Raw genomic sequence first — 22045 nt, 5'->3', positions numbered from 1 at the left:
TAGGGCTGTCAAAGTTAACGCAATAACGCGTTAACGCAAATTAATTTTGTGTAGCGGGCTCAGTTTTTAAAGATAAAGTGAAGATACTAGTATCATATGAAACTAGAAAAACTGAGGAATCCATTGGTACCAACCATGTCATACTAAGTTGTCGCCAAAGAGGTTAAATAACGCTCCAAACTTGAGCTCAATTTTGGCGAGGAAAAACTGTCATGGCGATTTTCAAAGGGGTCCCTTGACCTCTGACTTGAAGATATGTGAATGAAAATGGATTCTATGGGTACCAACGAGTCTCCCCTTTACAGACATACCCACTTTATGATAGTTACATGCAGTTTGGGGCAAGTCATAGTCAAGTCAGCACACTGACACACTGACAGCTGTTGTTGCCTGTTGGGCTTGCCATGTTATGATTTGAGCATATTTCTTTATGCTAAATGCAGTACCTGTGAGGGTTTCTGGACAATACTTGTCATTGTTTTGTGTTGTTATTTGATATCCAATAATAAATATATACATACATTTGCATAAAGCAGCATATTTGCCCACTCCCATGTTGATAAGAGTATTAAATACTTGACAAATCTCCCTTTAAGGTATGTTTTTTTTAACAGCTCCATTCATAAAGTTAGAGTAGGTCGATGACAATAAGTATAAAAAAGATAATTAATTCTTCCCTTAAAACATTTCTATATAGTGTGAACAGAAATGCTAAAAAACTGAGTCTCAAAGCGAAACCCCTAATTTGGTTTCCGATGACTAATTACATGACGATAGATCAGAGTAAAAAGGCCAAGTTGTCACAGTCAAGAGCCTGAGACGTAAAAGGAGAACGTCCCAGGAAGTGTTGTTCCAATAACGTAAATGAACAGGATTGATGATGGACACCGAGAGAGCAGGGCTGCTGTTACATCCTCAGCTTTAGTTACCCGTTTCTGGTGATCATCAGTCACTGAACCAGGTCAGGACTGACCCAAATATGGCAACAGTCCCATCAGTCAGGTTGTATGAACACTGACTGACTGTCTGCATTCCTACACAACAGGGATGGATTTTGAGCTTAAAGAGGGGCAGATAAGAGAGACAAGGCTCATAGAGGAAGTAAGAAAAAATACCAAGATGTATGGCGGACTTTTTCCTCTGTAAAACTAAAGAGTCCTTCACAGACTTTGCAGTAGGAGTCCTCACATCACATTCCAAAAACCTCAAAGCAGCCTCAATCAATTCCACACTCTCGCCCACTTAGCCAGCTACCCGAGCTCTGGCGCTTTTCGCATTTCCCCTGCAACCCGACTAAATAGTGCGGCGAAAAGGGCACGGCGGGCCAGCGTTGCCCTTGTCGTCCCCTGATGCCCCCACAGAGGAGACGCGGGGAGGCTGCTTGTCCAGCCGACCGACGGCTCAATTTCATTCTGAATGGCACGCAGCATCCAGGCTCTATGAAATGGAGCCTCATAATCAAATTGAAAAGCCTCAGTGCAGAACAGTTTAAATGAAGGCAACTCTCTGCCTCGCTCCTCTCCTCTCTCCCTCTCTGTGTCTCTCTCTCCAGCCGGCTCAAATCTAATAGAAAATCCTCATTCTTCAGTGTTGTGTGGGGCTTCTGTGCTGCAGTGTTAAAGGCTTATACACCCTAAAAATGGAATTGTGCATTATAAAATCAAGTGTGTTCAATTCCGTGTGTTTGTTTGTGAGTTTGAGCATGTGGGTGCCAGTCTGTTTAATTGTGTATGTGTGTGTGTGTGTTGTATGTGGGTGGGTGGGTGGATGTGTGCATATGTGCTGCTAGTTGAACAAGCTGAGCCTCAGCCAGGCACCGGATTAGGTCGGATATTGACGCAGACAGTGTGTAGCGGCGAAACGAGCGCGAGGGGGAATTGTTTGAGAAGATCCACGTGTGTGTGAGCGTGTAAAATTTGCGAGCGGCGGGCGGAGGCTGACAAGGCTGACATGAAAGGAGGAGCGAGGAAAAGGGTAGAGCGGCGAAATAAGGCAGAAATTGAGGAAACATGAAAGATGGAGAGGGGGGGGAAGAGAAAGACATAAATGAAAGAGAGGGAGGACAGCTCCCTGTGGGTGTCTCTGCCAGCCCCCGGAGTGATTGAGAGCTGCGGGCTACACTCTCCAGTTTGTCCCTGCACACTAGACGCTGTCACATTTCTCTGACAGGCCAGCAGGCATCAGGGCTCCTCCGTCCATCCCTGACCAGCATGCGGATCATTACTCAGCGTTGGTAAAGACGGAGGAAAACCGGAGGCTGCAGCTCCACATTCATGAAAGGAAAACCCTCCATCACAGCACTCTGTGTGCCGCGGTGATGGAAATAAACAATATATATTTAATGCGATCTTGTTATGGCATCTAATGCTCAAAAAATGAATAGCATAGGCGTACATATCATGACTCAGGGATAACACCATGAATTAAAATGTGTCATCTTTATCAGTGTCTAAGTAGAAATGCTATTTCCTTGCAGCAGTAGAAAGGGTGAACCTCTGTGTGTCGAGTCTTATCGCCCTATACTTCATGTCCTTATATCTCTGTAGGGATGTCTGCTGTTAAATAATGGCTGCTTCTGCCCTTATGCGGGATAAGTCGGAGCTATTGTAAGTGTTTCACGAAGACACGACAGTCCTAGAGATTTAAGAGGCAGCCGACGTTCAAAGAGTTTTCACAGAATATTCTCGCTCTGACTTCACATGTCTGGTGCGATCGGCGAGCGCGTGGACGACTGCTTGATGTGCGCTGATGTGAGCAGCTCACATGCGAGCGTGGGGACGAGACTGGAATACGTGAGTTGAAGAACATGGAAAAAGCACAGTGCGTTTTTCATCTCACGCATTTATTCTAACATTTTCCAGTCCCACATCTCCTCATGTATGATTGTGCATATTGTTCGTGTTTAGTGTGTCTCATCAGTAATGCTGCGACGGACCGAAGAGATCACTTGACAATTAAGGCAGGCACACTTCTCATACGGTTGGCAGATCAACCAAAAGGTCACATCCAACCCTTTAAGAACTCTGTAGCTCTAATGGAAGCTGTGCAAACACAGTAGCACATAATATAGCAACTGTATGTATATATAGTGTCTGTGATTTTGGCTGTAGCAATATAGTAGGGCTTTCATGTTTAATATGAAATATATAGTATGGAAGAAAATTAAATATTTGATTGATTGATTTGACATTTTCTGTCTAAAAGCCCAACAGCTGTACGCCAGCAGGGGTGTTTTAAGACATTTCAGAAAGCAGAAAGCGCAATCAGTTTCCTGCGTCATGTGGATTTCGCCACTGCCCCGCCCCTTTAGGAGTCTAGCGGCATGTCCTGAGTCTATTAACTCCAACGGGAGAGGTGAACGTGAACATCGATTATGACTGATTTTTTCGCCCCATAGTCACCAAAGTAAATATTGGACCCATTTCTTTACAAGCCACATATCTTCCAAACATTCTGACACCAAAAGGGCATTTTTCAGACGGACAAATCGGGAGGATTTCTCCTAGTCTCAGTAAAGCGCTCTCCCGAGATCTGGCAAGTAACGTACGCTAACGCCTTAGCTAACTGATTTTCTTAATGCTAAATATGGCTGTTAGCTGTGTAAATATCTAATGTTGGCAAAAGAAAATATAAATACAATGTGTAAATATAATCCAATCTGCTGTCATTCATCCACACAACGTTCACAACACAATCCAAATGAGTCCTGCTGAACAGATAATCATGACACCAAACTATTGGAAACGTGTGGAAGCATTTTGGATTCAACACAATAGACGGGAAATGAATGGAACATCGTAACAATGTAGTTTAGGATCAGGCTAAACGGGATGTGTTTGAATTAATTTAAATGTAGTTAGTTGTAATTTTTGTCAGTCTCACTCACTCCACTTATTTCAGGACGAGTTGCTTGTATTACTAACTTGTCGCCTAATAATTATGTTCATATACAAATAATACATATTAGCAAATGTGTTTTTGACAAAATGTAATGGTGACTGGAACATAATGTGGAAATGTTTATATTGAACATAACTGCAATGTATTTGATTTGTTCTCCCTACAATATCCGCTCCTGGCAACTAATAAATTAGTACAATGGTAATGTTCAACACAACGACTTTTTCATTATTCAACTAAAACCACAATCTTTCCCTCGGTTGTTTTGGTAGCCTAAACTTAAAAACACGTGACAGAGGACACAAACCCCAGTATCAGGTGTCAAAGTCTGGTATTGACATGATCAAGGATATTTGACCAGCACCTCGAACACAAAAGTCGCAGCATAAATGCTCACCGCCATTCAGCGAGGACGATTACTTGCAAGTGGTAGGGGTCTACAACGTAGCGTCGTCCAGGACTATCAGAGGCATTAATGGAATCCCCAGAGGGAAGAAGACCCGACACAGCAACTCAGCGACAGAATAAAAGGCAACAATAAAATCTACACACAATAAATTGTGACAATGCGATAAAAAAAATCAAGCTCAGCACTGCAGCCGCCTCAGGGTTGCCATAACCTTTAAGCAGGCAAATAAGTAGACTTAAAATATGGGACAATAGCACTAAGTCACAACAGAAACAAGATGAGATGCTTTTACTGTTAAGTTGGCATCCTTTAAAGATCACATTCACTCCAACTGTGAGTCATCCGAAACATGATGTGGCCACAATTAGTTTGTTTTTGGTGTGTGTGTATTTCACAGTGATAAAAATATACTGTAATAAAACAGAAAGAAACAGAAGTAAGAGAACAATATTACTACTATGTGCACATTAGATTAAAAAACTGTCTGCAGATTTCACTGTACACACACCATGCAGTTAATGATGGTAGCTTGATAACAGAGATATTTATTGGCCTCTAGCAGAGCTCAGCCTCCCTCCTCCCCTCCTCCCCCCCTCATGCTCTCCGCTCAGAGATTAACAACAAAATAAGTAGACAAAAACAAGACAAAACCTCCATGGAGAAAAAGGACATGGGTACACGCCTGTGGGAATGTGTTATTGTTAGGACTAATAACGCGCTGTGTTCAACAGAGACACAATTCTATTATAATTAGGACCCAACAAGGTGACTCCATGTGAACCTGTGTGAGTGTGCGTCTCGTAAACTAGGTCCTGGGGAGATTGGGGTCAGAACTGATGGGGGGGTTACTTTCCCTGTGGGACACCCACTGCCTCATTAGGAACAATTTTAATTTCCAGCAAATTAAGGAGGTGGGTTGTTAGAAACTTGATTTGTAGATCGGGGCCATAATGGCAGGACTGATCCTGAAACCAACACTCCAAAACAACAGGAAATGTTCCTGTACAAATGTAATTGAACCATATGACAAGTACTAAATTAAATGGTTTGAGGAGGATGTCCTGTTTATGACTTAAAGCAGACTGTCTGGGAGAGTTGAAGAGGGGGGGGAGTTTGGAGGACTCCTCCTGCTTTGAGTCATAACTTGAACATTTGAACACACAGACATAATACAAATATTTTTAGATTCAGCGTGACTTAGGCTGCATTCACACCAAATCAGAAAACACCAGTCCTCCCATTCATTTGAATATAGGTAATGTGTTTAACCCGCTTGGTGTGAACAGGCCATAAAGTGACACACCGCCACACAACCGTCCATCGCTTGCACACCTCCATAATATGTATCCTCTCAGAAAAGATGCTCCTTTCGGGGCGCCCCAGCAGCTCACCTGGTAAGTGGGCGCCCCATGTACCAAGGCTGGGTCCTTACCGCAGCGGCCCCAGGTTTGAATCCCACCCGCGACCCTTTGCTGCGCGTCATCCCCCCCCCACTCTCAGCCTTTCATAACTATTACTGTCACCATCGAATAAAGGCAAAAAGGCAAAAAAGAAACTTGAAAAAGAAAAAATGCTCCTTTTAACTCGAGAATCATCATGTTTTTAAGTTTTCTTTAGTTTTAAAGTAATCCAGTGATACATTGCAAACAAGAACTGCAAATAGCTCATTTTACATACTTATAATGGTGCCAATTTGCCAAAATGTGAACAAATATAGGCTAAAACCAGTGACCATCTTGCGATGGGATCACACCAGCCGCGACGCCAAATCTGGCCCATTGCCAAATTCCTACCCCCCTACTTCCGGCACCTTTGCTCGGACCACACCAATCTTCAAACTGTGCATTCATTTTGATCTCAACTACAAACCAGTAAAGTTTCATGACTGTATCTTGCACAGTTGTGACGCTATCGAGGTGACAAAATCTGTCCACAGACAGAAATATAAACAAAGTACTCAAAACCTCCTCTGTGGTAGTTCCTGCTGCGGTAGGTGTCTACCAGGACCACATTTTACCATGATGACACACATACAGACTCCCGAGGTGAAAACAACACCAGCGTCGCTGTCGCGGCTGGTAAAAACAAGGCTCAAGTTGTAGCCTACAGCTAACTAACTGACTCCATAGCAACATTTTACCTCCTGTTTACAAACCCCGTGGGGGATGGAGGTGTTGGGGGGGGGCACAGCTCAAATACACAACATACCCAATCAATCACTCCATCACTCCACCAAAGGGTAACATTTGCAAAAATTAACCTGCATCAATTTCTTAACACCATTGTTGGATCGTTGCTGTGCTTTTTAATGAGGCAACAGTATAATTCAAATTTGGTTATTAAATGGGAATGGCATCCACAACCCTCATTACGTAATGCAGCATATTCCGGAAACTTGCACAGTAAATGTCTCTTAAGCAAAGATGGTTTCCCGGAGAAAGATATATAAACTTGAAAAAACGGCCACTCGAAGCCCAGCAAGTTTGTTTGCTCTCACAAGTGGTAAAAAACGCTCATAAATGACACAAGAGCCAAAGAGTCCAAGCAGCGTGTTTGTGTAAGAGAGCATCTTAGACATAACTGGTGTGTAGTGTGAGCAGAGTGTACAGTAGATGTTAAAATGAAAGCAATAAGAAAAAAGGTTCAATTAAAATGGATTTAAATCTATTTTGGAATGAACCAGTTTTTCCTAATAGGTCGTTATATGACATATATCAGGCTGCTATCCTAATTATTATTGGTTTAATCATAAAGCTTTTGCAGTTATGGTTCCACGACTGTGAAAAGTTTCTTTCAGATTCCTGAGCTCCTATAATTTTGTTTATTTTATTACACAATTTATTTCATTGAGTAACAAAATATGAGGAAATGACAAGTCTTAAAAAAGAAGAAAAGGCTGGTAGGTACTTTTTTGGTACAGAGGGAAAGAACACAGGACTTAACTTAAAAATATTAAACTGCACTTTACTTGTAATTGGTATTTTAGAAAGAGCCAATTCCAGGTTAGATGGCACAATATAATGTCTCACATCACACATTCTCAGTGTTGATGTTGATGTGTAAATGCCTCCATAAAACCTGCTCCTTGAAGTTTGACATTGAACACGGAAATGGGACCAGAAGAGCATTTCAACGTTGCACTAATAAGCTCTCTAAAGCGCCCTCATTATTTTAGCTAATCAACAGTATTGCCCCATATTGCTCCCATTATGGCTGATTGCTTGACTGATGCCAGATTTGTGCTGATAACCCCCTCATAACGAGGCAGACCCAATCCTTGACACATTCCCACACAAACCGAATCTTATGAGAGGAGGGTTAGGCCAGAAATCCCTCTCACTGTAACACCACCGTAGTCTTTTAGAAACATTCATTCTTAGCGACAAACTTCATCTTACTCTCTCTTCATAGTGGGTTATCTAAGACAAACAAGAATTACATTCACATACAATCATTTTCCATTTAGTAAAATACATTTTGGTGGAAACGTAAAGCCACCGTGATTACGTTTTTTCATCAACATATTCAGACCGCCACTTTTTCAATAAATCAAGTTAAAATGGACAAAAGCTAACACTTGTATCATTTCAATTAATTTGAACGTAACCCATTTATCCTAATCCTAAACTAAATTGTAGAACAGTTTAGCCTGGATCCATACTTCTAAATCGGTCCTGATTTGTTAGAGTCAGCTATTTGAAGTGAAATGAAATGGCAGTTCAGTGTGATTATCAGGCTACTAATCAAATTCAGATTTGTTGTTGCAGTGCTGTTATGGTAGTGCTGTATTGTAACAACAGCAACAGAAAGTTTGCTGAGCAAACTTTGAAAGTTTACAGGTTAGATTCAGCCCATACCAGCCCGCCGTGGCTCCCGGCGATGGACAGAATGTTTGCAGATATGAGCTAACTTTTTCTGTTGCTGCCGTTACACAGGTTAGACCCAGCGCTGCCGCTGGCCGCTCAACTACGAATCCTGCCATAGTGAAGGTATGACCTGCCCTATTCTGCCTCTGATTGGCTAGTACTCGTTGCCTTTGTTTGTTAGATTGGTTAGGTATAGGCATGAGGAGTGAGACTGGTTAGGGTAAGAATATCAGGGTAAGCCAATCAGAGGCAGAGTAGTGCGGGTCATACCTTCGCTATAGTAGGATTTGTAACATCACCCACTGGCCACCAGCCCGCTATGACCATCCTGCGCTGGACAGAAAGTTTGCCGATATCAGCAAACTTGGCCAAACCTGTTCAACAGCAACACAAACTTTCAAGTCTGTTTTCGCTCAGCAAACTTTCTGTTGTTGCCGTTACACAAGTGAGACGCGCAGGGTTTACACTGGCTAAACAGCCGTTATGAAACAAAAATACAAAGTAATTTTCTTGTGTCTGCCACTTTGGATTTAATCCAATATAAAACAAAACGTTCACGAACCGGAGTTCTGTGAATCTGCACTCGATTGCTGTTCCTCTACGACCGGATGTGTGTCTCAGTAAACTGAAATTGAATTGTGAGAACTGATAGTGGAAGTATAATGTATAGAGAGTTGAATTTTCAGTAAGGAATCAAATACAGTTTCAGAGCAACTGAATTCAATTTCATTCAATTTTATTGGAATTCAGTTCCAAACTAATAAATACAAATTCAGATGACGGTGCGTGAGTATGATTAGAGAAATAATGATGGTGTATGTAAAAGAAACAATAGTACATTATAATGTGTGTTTGAGGACAAAAACCTCTGAGTGCTGAAAGTGTGTGACACATGTTGTATGAGAGGGTGACTGTAGCCACTTCACTGTACATTAATGTCACGTAGATACCCTCCATTGTCATTCACATGTGAAATTATCCTCTCATACTATTATGGTAGAGTCTAACATGAGTAGGAGTGTATAGTTGTGGGTTACAGAAAATGGTGACCAACAACGCACGTGGTCAGGGACAGAAGACGCACACACAAACACACCAAACCACGAAAGCTTGAAATATAGCTCAGCCTATGTCGGACCCTAAGGACTAAGCCATCTTCATTAGGGTGACTGCTCCCCTGTCAGCTATTTGACACCCCAACAGGACCATATATTCCTCACAGAGATTATCACCCTTAAGTGCCCCATAACTCGCTCTGCAATCCCACAATTTTGACCTCTCATCAAACTGCATTCACTCTTGTGAGATCCAGCGATAGCATCAATGTACAAATGCCACTGCCTTGACAACTTCTATTTTCATTGCGAGGTGATTGTAAGTCATTTGAAAACGAGCCCCCTGTAAATTCAGGCCGAGGCAGTTTCTTTCTTTCCCCGAGGCACAAAACATCAATAGAGGAGAGGGAAGCCAGGACAACCTATAGCACAGGACAGATCGATAACGCAACAAACTCAGTGAAGATTGACTGGAGAGTTGCCTAGAAACGTCCTGCTTGAGATTTATGACGTGAAGAGGACACGAGCCAACTGGAGATGCTAGAGGATGCGAGAGGGTGAGGAAGAGAGAGTGATCGGGAATCAGAGGAATCCTCTTTTGCATTTCAGGGTCAAAGTGAATCCTCAGAGAGAATATATCAATTTTAAATACTACTGAATAACATAAATAGGTTTTTATAAAGAGAATAAACCAACACATTCTCACTCCCACTCCCGCCACTTGGTCAGTACCCCTTGGATACCGACGCATTAAGTTCCCCTTTAAAGCGTTACTTTTGTACGTGTCAGGGACGGCGTGTCAATATACGCTCGTTACATGCATAGTGTCCTTTCAAACTAACCTTCCGTTTTCACAGGAAGTTAGGTATAGGCAACACAACCACTTAGTTAGGGTTAGTAAACCATCGTGGTTGACGTTAAAGGTACAACTGATAACATTCAGCCACTAGATGTTGCATTCTCCCTCCCCCGTTCCATTGCATTCACTTCACAACAAGTCGTTGCCGGCACTTACCGTCAATCTCAGCCATTTATCAGTTTTTTCCACACTAACTGACGACCCAGAGATACCATGTGATACTAGGGATGTCACGGTGAGGAAATTTTCCCACCGGTTAATAAACTTGTGACAACACCGGTGTTACTGATTACACTGGACATTTTACAAGAAAAGACGGCGCTCAGTATATGTAGAGCGCTTACTTTGATCTTTACTGTCGGATGGCTGTGTGTCTGGCCTCTCCGGTCCAGCTTTTCATGCAAGGCTGCAGGTTTCCCTCAGTGCCGGCTCTGTCCTCCTCATGGATTGCCTCATTAACGTTATGGTCCCCTTATAGCATTAGGCTTCAATCAAAAGTATTGCCAAATGGGCACTTTTGCTTTTCGCTATGACAGCAAATCCTCCGCCATCGTCTTGCCTGTCAACTCTCTCTCCTCCCGTGTGAGAAATCTGACTCCTGCTACTCTGAGCTGAGACTCCGTACGGAGCGGACACATTCACTTTCAGTTTGTACCGTCCATCAACCGACTATGACACGCCGCTGGTACGCCAAAATGGACTAAATGGGTTTTATTTCTATTGAAAAAAGCAAAACGACAGCGGTGGCGGTGGGCAAGTAATGTAAGCGGTGTGTGCCCGACCACCGTGTAACACCGTGTAACACCGTGTTACACCGTGTAACACGACTGCCGCGGCAAGCCTATGTGATACCAACGTCGTTTTACTATTGGCTCACAAGCCTTGTTAGAAGTGGGAATCATCTTCTACAGAAATAAACAAAACATTCTTTGGGACCCGCCAACATTTTTTAAAAGGTTTAATTCAAAATCATAAGCCATACTTTTATTCGGCTCCTTTCTAAAATCTCTGTGAATGTAATATTTAAAAAAATATATATTTGTCTACATAAAAAATGTTATTGTTAAGACCTTTAACTTCACTGACTGACGAGTCATGTGACTGGCGACTGACGTTACAAAATAAGTAAATGTTTACTTTTAGTTTAACACGGGACACAAACAGCAGTCTCCTGGTTGAAAGTCTTGTTTATTTGACCCATCCATCACCCCTCCCAGCCGCCCTAAGCGAAGTCACACTATTAATACTCCTCAGATATTGCCTCAGGTGGGTTTACATAGGAGTTAGTTGAAAACCTGGTGCGGCCCGCGTGCAGTTACTAAAGGGTGCCTCCGTGCGCCAGTATCCGATGCCGAGGGGCACTGACCAAGCGTCGGTATTTGATGAATTGGTAGTGAGAACAGGTTGAATAAACACAAATAAAAAAAATAATAATCTCAAACTGTGTTAATCTGAAAACCATTGTGTTTTATTCCCCGTATTCTAGTGATCTTCCATTTTCATTTCTAAAGATGAGACTTTCCCGTTGAGAAAATAGGAGAAAAAAAGGATATCTCATGAAGCAGACAGTAGATGTTTGACATTCCAGTGGGAAAATTACTGAAACAGTGACGAGATGAAATGAGAAGATATCAGGTTTCATTGCTGCTCCACACTAACAGAGAGCCCTTACCATATGTCACCCGGCTCCAGCATGCTCTGACTGGTGCAGCCGTCTCCCATAGACTCCAGCTAATTGAATATCCTTATCTGGCTCTGAACCCCCTCGCCCCCTTTTCTCCGGTGAACTGAGACAAAGGCCAGTTGGAAAAAGCGGTACATTTATATTCACCCACAGATGTAACACATATATAGCAATATCTACTATTTACTGCACCACACGTAATCTTGTTTTCAGGTAGGCGAACCATAACCAGACACTGTACTGTACTTCAGTCAAGAGCATCTGTCTTTCATGCTACTCTGTTACGTCTCACATGATAAAAGTTCTGGGAAATGTGCTAACAGCCTCCAGCTGTGATTTTTTTTTTTTTCTTTTATGAAATTATGAAATTAAGTGCAGCAGTTTTCTAACGCCCCCTGGGCCCTTTAGTGTAAATTGATTCTATTTTAAAAAGCCCTTTTTTTTCTTCCCAGTCCGACAGAGAAGAAGAAGAAGAAAAAGAAGAAGAGGTGGCTGGGGAGCAGAAATGAAAATGGACTCTCAAAGAAAGAGAAGGGAAGAGATTGAAAGGTAGCTTTTTGTTTGTGAAAGGGTTAAAAGAGAAAATGGCAGTAACAAAAGGCAAAGTGCGCAGACTGCTGGCCCATTGAGGGGTTAACAGTCGGAGGGAGGCCGATAATGGAGGCTGGAGCAGCTGTATAGGAACTACAGCACACAGGGAGCCCAACACCATAGAAACCGCTAACATAAAAAAAAACAGAGTGAGTGAGGGAGGAAGCGAGGTGCTACATTTCTCTCGTGTCAGCATTGTGTGAACACTAGATAAATAAAAATAGCATTCATATATTGTTATAAAAATCAATGCTTTTTTTATGGACTGCAAACACATGTTCACACCCATTAACGCATATACAGTATGCTGCGTTCGCCCTCTTTGGAAACAGATGCATAATTAAGCGTGGAGTACAGCGGAGGATTCCTGAAGAAGAGGCTCTTCCACATGACTAGAAGCTGCAATAGAGTTAATGTGACCTTTGCCATCTGAAGACAAGAACTGTGGCATCCACATGATAATGATATACTAAAGCTATCCTCCCACTCGTTCACTCGCTCGCCCTCTCTTTCCCCTTACGCGCAAAACGCAGGTACAAACGGACATGCAAATGTGCACAAAGACAGAACATACAGAAATATGCCCCCATGGAACAGATGTTTCACTGCAGCTCACATCGCCTGTAGTCAACCTCAGAAGACCCTCGACATATCACGCTGTATCTCCATGTTTTATATATTCACCAGCTAGGTGAGTTGAGGTAACGATGGAGGAGGACGGCAGGAGGAGGCGGGGTGACAAAGCTGAAGGAAAGCAGCTTCATTCAAATTGTCTCCTGCTTCTATTTGTAAAGCTTGCGTGTTGGAGAACAGCCACAATGGCTGGCGATGCATATGCACACAGTAATTTGTATAGAACACGCTTACAGTACACAAACATACACAGAGGCCTCTTGATTAGAGGCTGGGTTTAAATTCCCATGGCAATGCGTTTTGTTTGTATAAAGGTAACAACTTGTACTCGCATTTTCTATAAAAACAGCTAAAGGCAGGGTAGGTCTGTATATGCTATAGATATATGCGGATCAGCTGAGGCTTTTTGTTCCTCACTGAATATTTATCAGTGGCCAGAGGAGGCTGTGATTGAGTTTTACAGGGGAACGGTTGTGTATCATGTGCTGTAAATTAAGTAGTACGGCAGCTCAGGGGATCAGCAGTCAAACTCTGACCTGAGGGCATAAAGACCTGATGAGAAGGAGGAGGAGGAGGGGAAAAAAAGAGCGCACATGCAGAGCGGGGAACGAATATACACACATGTATTCATATGTACGACTAAGTGGCGCACATACAAGCCAAAACACTCTCTGTATGGAATTTCACAATGGCAGGAGCAACGCTTTCCAAACTTGCATTTTTTCAAGGGCAGGCTGCAAGCGAAGCGTTAGTCGATTGTGTGAGCAAAAGTATGATGAAATCACACATCTCTCACATCTCGTTACTGCACCCTGCACTCCCACCAAACACAGTGTTTAACAAACATTTGAAAACAGCCAGCAGGCAATATTGAAATGACTCAATGAGCTCGCGCCGCGTCGGCAATATCATAAGATATGTGGAAAAAGACGCGCACAAACCTGCATCTGCGCACACACGAAGCCATCGCTGTACAACTCTCCAGCAGTGTAATGAATGACAAATATCTGCTTCCAGCTGCATTACTCATACTCTCATAGTCTTTTGTGTTGTGTGATCATGCCCTAACGCGGGAACAGCCTCAGATCAATAACCTAATTAGCCATAAAGCATATGCATTGAGGTGATACATTATATGCCTGGCATCCCTTGGCTAGCATCTCGCAGGAATTACCATATAAATGAACTGCGGTCATTTATTAAGCAAAGAGCCGCGCTGGGGACTTGGCAAAAAAAAAAGAAATTGTGAGTTACAACACACATTAGAAAAGGGAAACATCATGAGAGGTCGAGCAGCCAGGTTACAAATTGCATTGACTGCTGGCAGAGCGAAAACATCTGCCATGCTGTGACTCTACCCGCGGAGTAAGTAAGTAAGCGGCGAAGGCTCACGGCGACCGAGGAAACCCCCAACACGCTTTCTTTCCACTCTTTGTATTCAACTGGACTGCAAGTAATTCAATACACCCCTCCTTGTGCCGGCTCACTCAGATGAAACGCAAAGCGAATGAACGATATCAAGTGGAGCACTATTTGAACACCACTTACAGTAATGTCAGCGTGTGTGTGTGTGTGGGCTACCCTTCACTGTGGGTGTGAGTGTGTGTGTGTGTGTGAGACGCGGACATGTGTGCACTGTATGTGTGTACTACACGTGTGTTAAAGGCAAGCGTGAAATGAGTCCAAAAGATTAATCTTGTTCTGCACATGATTCCTTGACCAAACTCAATACCCCCTGAGAGAGAGACAGCTACAACAATACCAGGCTGATCTCTCCATAGCAACACACATGGTAACACAAATCTATTTCAGAGCAGGAGCGCAGCGTAGCACTTAAACACAGCGGACAAAAAAAAAAAAATAGGGAAAACAGCAATCAATTATTAAAAGAGCTTCATGTTCATACTTACTGCCTGTGTGTTGCCAGCTGCAGCCGAAACTAAAGAGGCTCCCATAGCAAAAACACCTACCTCTCCTCATACAATAGTTAGCGTTATCAGGGATCTACAGCAGAGGATGTGAACTAGGATCTGCCCCTTGTTTGACATTTAATTGTTCAGTGAGGTGTGTTTACTTTCAAGGTGTTGCCTGCCCTCTCAGACTTGAGCACACAAGGCAGTGGAAACATGGAGGCCTAATGAGAGAAAAACAAACGCGAGCGCCTGTAATAACAGCGAGACGGCTGGTACAGAAAGTTTAAATCAACATAATGTTTCTCCTGGCATGAGCCTTCTAGTAAATCATAACGCTGTTAAGCGGATCTGTCGACATCGGTTGTTACGAGGCCCGAGCACTCAACGTTACCTCAGCGTTATTGCAAAGCCAACGCAAACACACAACTGATAAGATTAACTACTTTTCTAAAGACGGCCGGCAGCCCAATTACCTCAGCATTTTTCCTTAATTTAGACAGGAGGGGGAAAAAAAAGTGCTCTGGTATTTACTTGAAATAAATGATCTCAGTTATAGGAAAAACTGAACAATGAAAAGAGAAAAAAATAAGCTTTAAATGGATGAAAGCAGCAAAACAGGAAATATTTTGAATGTTTGTCTTATTTATAGGAAATACTTTGTGTTTCTGAGGGAACAAAACCATTCACTTTCTACTTTTCAGAGCTCCACACACACACAACCAGCACTAAACACGACCACACTAAATCCTCCTGAGAGACACTAAGTTGGTTGCAAGTGCCACTTTGATATATGCTGTGTTGACCTTTCCCAGATCATATAGGCTGATTATACGCGTGTTGGACTGCAGTTTGGCAGGATCTGCACAAAAAGCTTTACTGTAATAGCTTTTCCTCCTCTCTCTAGCCATCCATTCTGCAATGACACATACAACCTTATGTTCTCCAGAAAGGTGGGCTGGCTCTCGCCTTACACGCACACGCACACACACACACACACACACACACACACACAGCTACAGCAGAGCAACTACAGGCCCGGTACACCCAACAGACACGGCTGATGTGACAGGAGAGAAGAGAGAGAGATGCCACCAGGCAATGAATATTTCTATTCCTTCTTTTTACTATGAAACAGTACATTTGCATCGCATGATAACGTGATAATGGTGAACACGCTGCAGCACAAAAATTTCTTATATACTAAATCACGATACAGCAACAGATGAGCTGAGAGGAGCTGAAACGATTTGCCGATCAATTATTTTTCATTGTCTTGTGTGAAAGTAAATCGATTATTTTTGGGTTTGAGACTGTTGATTATACAAAACAAGCTATTTGAAGACATCAACTCAGGCTAGGGAAATTGTAACACATATTATTAACTATTTTCTGACATTTTATAAACCAAACGATTAATCCATTACGAGAGAAAATAATCAGCAGATTAATTGATAATGAAAATAATTGTTGCAGTCTCAAAGCTGAGTACCAATCAGAGACGCCTGCATGTGTTTTCTGATCACATTTGTTGTGCCGAAATGATGAATCGTATAGTCGACACAATTTATAGTCGACAGTTTAGATAATCGATTAATAATTTAAATCATTTATCAAAGAAAATGCCAAACGTCCTCCAGCCTCTCATATATGAGGATTTGCTTCTTACTTTGCAACCAACATTGAATATGTTTGGAGTTTTTAACAATCTGAAGATGTCGACCCTCTGGTAGAGCTGCTATGATTAATTGATTAGTTGTCAACTATTAAAATAGTCGCCAACTGTTTTGATAATCGAAGAATCGGTTCAAGTATTAATTTATTTTTTTAAGTCAAAATTCTCTGATTCCAGCTTCTTAAATGTGAAATTATATTTCTGGTTTCTTTACTCCTCTATGACAGTAAACTGAATATCTTTGAGTTGTGGACAAAACAAGACATTTGAGGACGTCATCTTGGGCTTTGGAAAAAACTGACTTTCATTTTTCACCATTTTCTGACATTTTATTGACCAGTCAACTAATCGATTAATCGAGAAAATAATTGACACATAAATCGACAATGAAAATAATTGTTAGCTGCATCCCTGGACTCTGGGAAATGGTAATTTACACTGTTTCCTAATTATTTGACGATAAAATTGTCAAAATCTCTGATTAATGAAACGGTTTGACATCTCAATCTTCGCATCAAGTAGGCAAATAAGCGCACTTCCAAAAATGTCAAACTATCCCTCGATTTCTACAAATAATCGGTACATTAAATCAATAATGAAGAGTTGTTCGCTGCAGCGCTACAATATTTTCGTCCATAATGTCACAGAGAATGAAAGCTTAGGCTCCCGCAAATCACCCATACTGCCCCAGCAAGGGACAGAAACCACATAAATATCATAAAATATATGACCTGGCAATAAAAAGTGCACTTCCACTCTATTGGTGGATTTCATCTTTCATTTTCAGAAGAAAAAAACTGTAAATTTCTGGGCCTGGATGGCACCAAATCTGACAAACTGTAAAGTGATCAATCACAGGTTTCTGCTAAACAAGACGTCGGCGCATCCTCACAACTCAGCCTTGTTAAAAAAACGAGAGCAAAACCACCAGTGTTTATGTGTACTACAGTGTCCCGGCAGGAGATATCACCATAGCAGTAAGTGGCAGGCATTAGAGTACTTACACAGCCTATCACAATAGAAGCAGCAATGCACCTTTCAAAGCACAATGTTATTGAGGCAGGACACAATATCGTACTACCTGCCATCAGTTCAGTGGGCTGGGTATCCAGTTTCAGGGTGTGCTGCGGGATACTGTAATCGTATACACTTTATCAGGCTTGTTCTGTCACAAGTGTTTTGTTTAAGGGATTTCAAATGGGAGCGGGGGGTAGGGGGCTGTCTCATTGAGGGCGAGTCAATAAGATGTAACCGCGATCCCGCAAATATCCGTGAATAGATAAGCGTGTCTAGCCGTATCAAAATACTTGGCACGGTCGGATCTGAGCGAGTGGAAAAGGTTTGATACTTAGGCAGAATCCGTCCTGGGAGTAATTCTAAGATTTGTTTTTCCTTCAGATTTCCAGTTTTATGAGTGAAACTGGATTATGTAATAGTTGTGTAATAAATAAATGTCTTGTTTGCTGAGGAAATTACGTGCTGGAGAGCTGCAAAGCTGGGATAATTATGATGCTAAAGTCATATTGCCATTTTGACTATGTGCAAAAAGTTGTCTTGGAGATCTCTATTGCCTTTGACTTCTTCATACTGCTGCTTCCTACATCATATGACTGGTTTCCTGCTGCATGCTGACCATTTTCCAGCAATTCTTTTTGCCGTAGCCATCAGAGACGGGCAGGATCAGTTTGGAAAAGACAAAGAAATCTCCCAGTATCATAATCAGAATGGATTTAAAAGACATAACGCTCCTGCAGCCTGTTAAAATCCCAGCTGCCTTAAACAGTAATGAGTATTCACTGGGACTATTTTACAACTTACCAAAGATGTTTTACACTATAATTAGTACAATATGGGCTTTCATTCTCCAGTACACAGTAATAATGGAGTCACAACATCCGTATAGTCTTAGCAGATTACATTTTATAGTGATAAATGGATATATATTAATGTATTTTTTACTTTATTAGTGATTAGGTCCAAACAAATAACATTTTATAGTGGTAAATGGATGCATATATTTTACTTTATTTATATTTATATTTAATTTCCTTTGGTGTAAGTGTTCTCTGGGCTTGCCTAAGCATAAATGTGAAGAAATTTTCAAAATCATTCAAATGGTTTGGCTGAAAAGTGAGTTTTTCTTATCATTCTTTAGGAAAAACCAGTAGTCCCATGTGCCCAAATACTAGATATAGTACGATAAAAAAATAAATGTCTGTATCTCAGAAACTACAAGGAGCATAATCAAGTATTTACTATCTATGAACTCATTACAAGTTGAATATCAAATATATGTACAGACATGCAGTGTAAAAAAAATTTTTCATTGTGATCTAAAAAATGTCAAAGCTGACCATTAGATACTTGCCCAAAGTATGTCCATACCAAATTTCAAGACTTTTGACCAATCGGAACAAATGTTGTGGTATTTTTTCTCATCATACCGGGCGCAAATGGGTTAAGGCGATAACTGGTGCACAATAGGTGACACCATTAACTTGATGCCTCTATGATGCCATGCAAACGGAAGATTAGAAGAAAATGAAGCCATGGCACGTACTGGTATACTTATGATATACTTATGATGCTCTAACACCAAGTGGCAGACCCTATATATGTGTCTGATCAATATTATGTAACTAGAGGAACAAGTTCCACCTCCAGCCTTGGGTTTAGCTTCCCTCTTAAACTTGAAACATGATGGCGGCAACTTCAATATAAAAGTTTACTTTCCCTTCAGTCATTTGGTCACTTCGGCGTTTTGCTGATGCTCCAAAATTGAGCCAAGTTCAGAACAGTCGTGTCAAGGTGGTTCGATGTACCACCTTTTGCTACCGGTGCCAGCTCAGCCCCTGAAAACAGCTGCAGCATTTTAAAAAGGAGCTCTTATTTAGATGCTGCGCCCTCATCAGTGCCTCCCTCCCATTATTTCCCCTTTCCTATCCTGCGATATAACAACTTCACATCGACTGCACCTGGAGGAAATGAAAAACAAAAACAACGGTGGTGCCTCGTTTTGAAAACAAGAATGATTGCTTCCACCACCGAGATGAACACCTGTCCAAAATAATTCATATGTCCTTTGGTATACGAGCAATAATTAGTTTTGTCAACCAGATGACTGGTGGCACAAAAAAAAGTAGTTAATTTCCTTCTTCTATTAGCGGCAAACAACAATGTACTTTAACATCTTGCACTTTGATTTAGCTTTTTCTGTTTTTTCTCTGCAAGATCCGAAACAATTTGTTCTTCAGCTCTGAGCAGCCAGAGAGAACATCCAACTCACTCAGTTATCGATAAAATATTGAACAAATGTACAATGGCTTTTCTGTGAGTGAGGATCAGTGGATGGCAACATTTGCACTGCCAGTAAATCATGTTTATAATTAGAAATAAATGGCACATCATTTGAGTTAAACTGCTTAAAACTTTGTCTTTTCTCTTTTTTTTTAACATACATGCTGACACACACCTTCCCACACTTTCACTTGACCTATGATGTCAATTTGTGCAGGAACTTTTCAACTTATTTTACCCGATATCACCTTCCTGATATGTTTTCATCCATGTTGTCACTATCTAATTATCTAACATGCTCGTCACCTTGATTTCATTTGTTTGTCCTGATGTAATAAGTCCTATGAGGTTGATATCTTTACTTCTATTTTACTATATATTACACTGCATTGGACTGTTGAGTGCACGACAGCTCTCCAGGCAGAACATGCAGCACATATACTGTGTAAAATAAAGTGAGTTTGGAAGTATATGTTGAACACCCGGCTCACACTGACAGGTGTATAGCCTACAAGGCCCTGATGATATAAAGCTAACCGTTAACAGTGTCTGGAAGCCAAAACATTGAGATTCCCCTGCTCACTCGCTTTCTGTTGGAAACAACACCACATGCTTTGTCTCTCATTCAGCTCCCTGGGAGCTTCATTTGAATATATTTTTTTCTCAGTGAGGCTAACCCAGAACAACACTGCAACATTACATGGAACAGGTGTGTGTGTGCGCGATCGAGCGTGCGCGTGCTCGTGTGACCAAAATGAAACAGGTTAGATAAGATAGATATCACGCATTGGGTTACATGTAGTTACATCCATCCGTGCACCAACACTGAATGACGATTCAAATACACCCCCCCAACACCACCTCTCCTTTTCCCCCTTTACATACACACACATACCACGCGCGTGCACACCGTACACATAGTGCTCTATCAAAAAAAAAATCATATGACAGGCGTGGTCATTGAGAGAAAACGTTAAAGGCCGGTTTTGTTTTTTCTGTCATCAGAGAATATCGCAGGGAGGAAAATGAGAATAAAGATACCTTATGGAGGTCGATGCGGATCCTCTCCTCTCCTTTATGCGGGCTCTCTGGCCACAGGTGATAGCTGGAGCCGTAGTTGGGGCTGTCTTTGCTGCTGCTGTTGCTGTTGCTGCTTCCAGCCGCAGACTGTGAGTTCCCAGCGTACGCCTGTTGTGTTACCGGAGGAGTGACGCGGGAGTCGCGGCTGTGCGCCTGGTCGGTGGTGATCCTCCCAGACTTATTGCGCTCTTCTTGTTCACAGTGCTGCGGACGCTGGGGACAGAGCCCCAGTGCGCCTTGCTGCTGCTGCTGCTGCTGCTGCAACTGCTGCAACTGCTGCTGCTGCTCTTGCTGCTGTTGCTGCAGCAGTGGAGCCTGGTGAGTCCTACATAGCTCTCCTCCTGAGCCGCTGGCGCAGTAGTAGTTGATAGGCAAGCTGCTCCCCACCAGTAGCTGTTGCTGCGCTCGTAATTGTGGGATCTGTTGCTGCTGCTGCTGCTGCAGGTCCTGCTGAGTCTGATGAGACTCAAACGCTCTCCTGTTAGCCTCGGTTGACTCACATACATTTAAAGAGCGCCCTTTCTGCTGCAAGTTTGCACGGGTTCCTTCAGGGGAGGGGTCGTCCCTCTGTTGTTGGAGTCTTAAATGACTGTGTTGCTGCTGCTGCTGTTGCTGCTGTTGCTGCTGCTGCTGCAACAGCTGCTGCCTGTGGTCTCCTCTTTGCCCTCCTGCTCCTCCTCCTCCCCTGCAGCGTTCCACGATGCTCGCCTGTTGGTGGTAATTATTATTGGCACTCCTTCGTTTAGATTCCCGGGGAAACAGCAGCAGAGAGGAGGAGGACGACGTCGGTGGTGGTGGTGGTGGTGGAGGTGGTATAGGCGGAGGAAAAGGTGGGGATGGGGAGGAGGAGGAGGAGGGATGTTGGTGGTGGTGATGGTTTTGAGATAGGCTCGTCGTCTCCTGCTCGGAAAAACTGCAGTGGCAGCTTGGAAAAACAGGCTGGTGATGCTTCTTCTTCTCCTGCTGCTGCTGAGAACCAGCCGGGGCCCAGGGATCCTGCTGCAGGTGCACCGCCGCCGGCTGCACGGTGTGGCTGCTGCCGGGTGAAGGTCGCTGCTGCTGGGCGGTGGCGGTGGTCAGAGGTAG

The 22045-nt window shown here is 42.6% G+C and overlaps 1 protein-coding gene across 7 annotated transcripts in view; it reads right to left on the bottom strand.

Moving 5' to 3' along the window:
• kcnn1a (potassium intermediate/small conductance calcium-activated channel, subfamily N, member 1a) overlaps window positions 1-22045 on the bottom strand; it is a 77030-nt gene that overhangs the window by 40149 nt on the left and 14836 nt on the right. For 6 of the 7 annotated variants that reach the window (XR_005209024.1, XM_037786406.1, XM_037786405.1 and 3 more), the window contains exon 1: window positions 20921-22045. This exon is cut by the window's right edge. The exons of the other annotated variant lie outside the window; for it this stretch is intronic. Coding sequence is in view for 5 of the 6 variants with exons in the window: in XM_037786406.1 (XP_037642334.1) it covers window positions 20921-22045 (1125 nt within the window). In the remaining variant the exon portion in view is untranslated. The remainder of the gene's footprint in view (window positions 1-20920) is intronic. 7 annotated transcript variants of the gene reach the window in all.

This window comes from Sebastes umbrosus, chromosome 12 (genome assembly GCF_015220745.1).
Source record: "Sebastes umbrosus isolate fSebUmb1 chromosome 12, fSebUmb1.pri, whole genome shotgun sequence".
In the NCBI taxonomy this organism is placed as follows: domain Eukaryota; kingdom Metazoa; phylum Chordata; class Actinopteri; order Perciformes; family Sebastidae; genus Sebastes; species Sebastes umbrosus.
The sequence above is the reverse complement of the archived record's forward strand: the minus strand, read 5'-3'. Positions and strand labels throughout refer to the sequence as shown.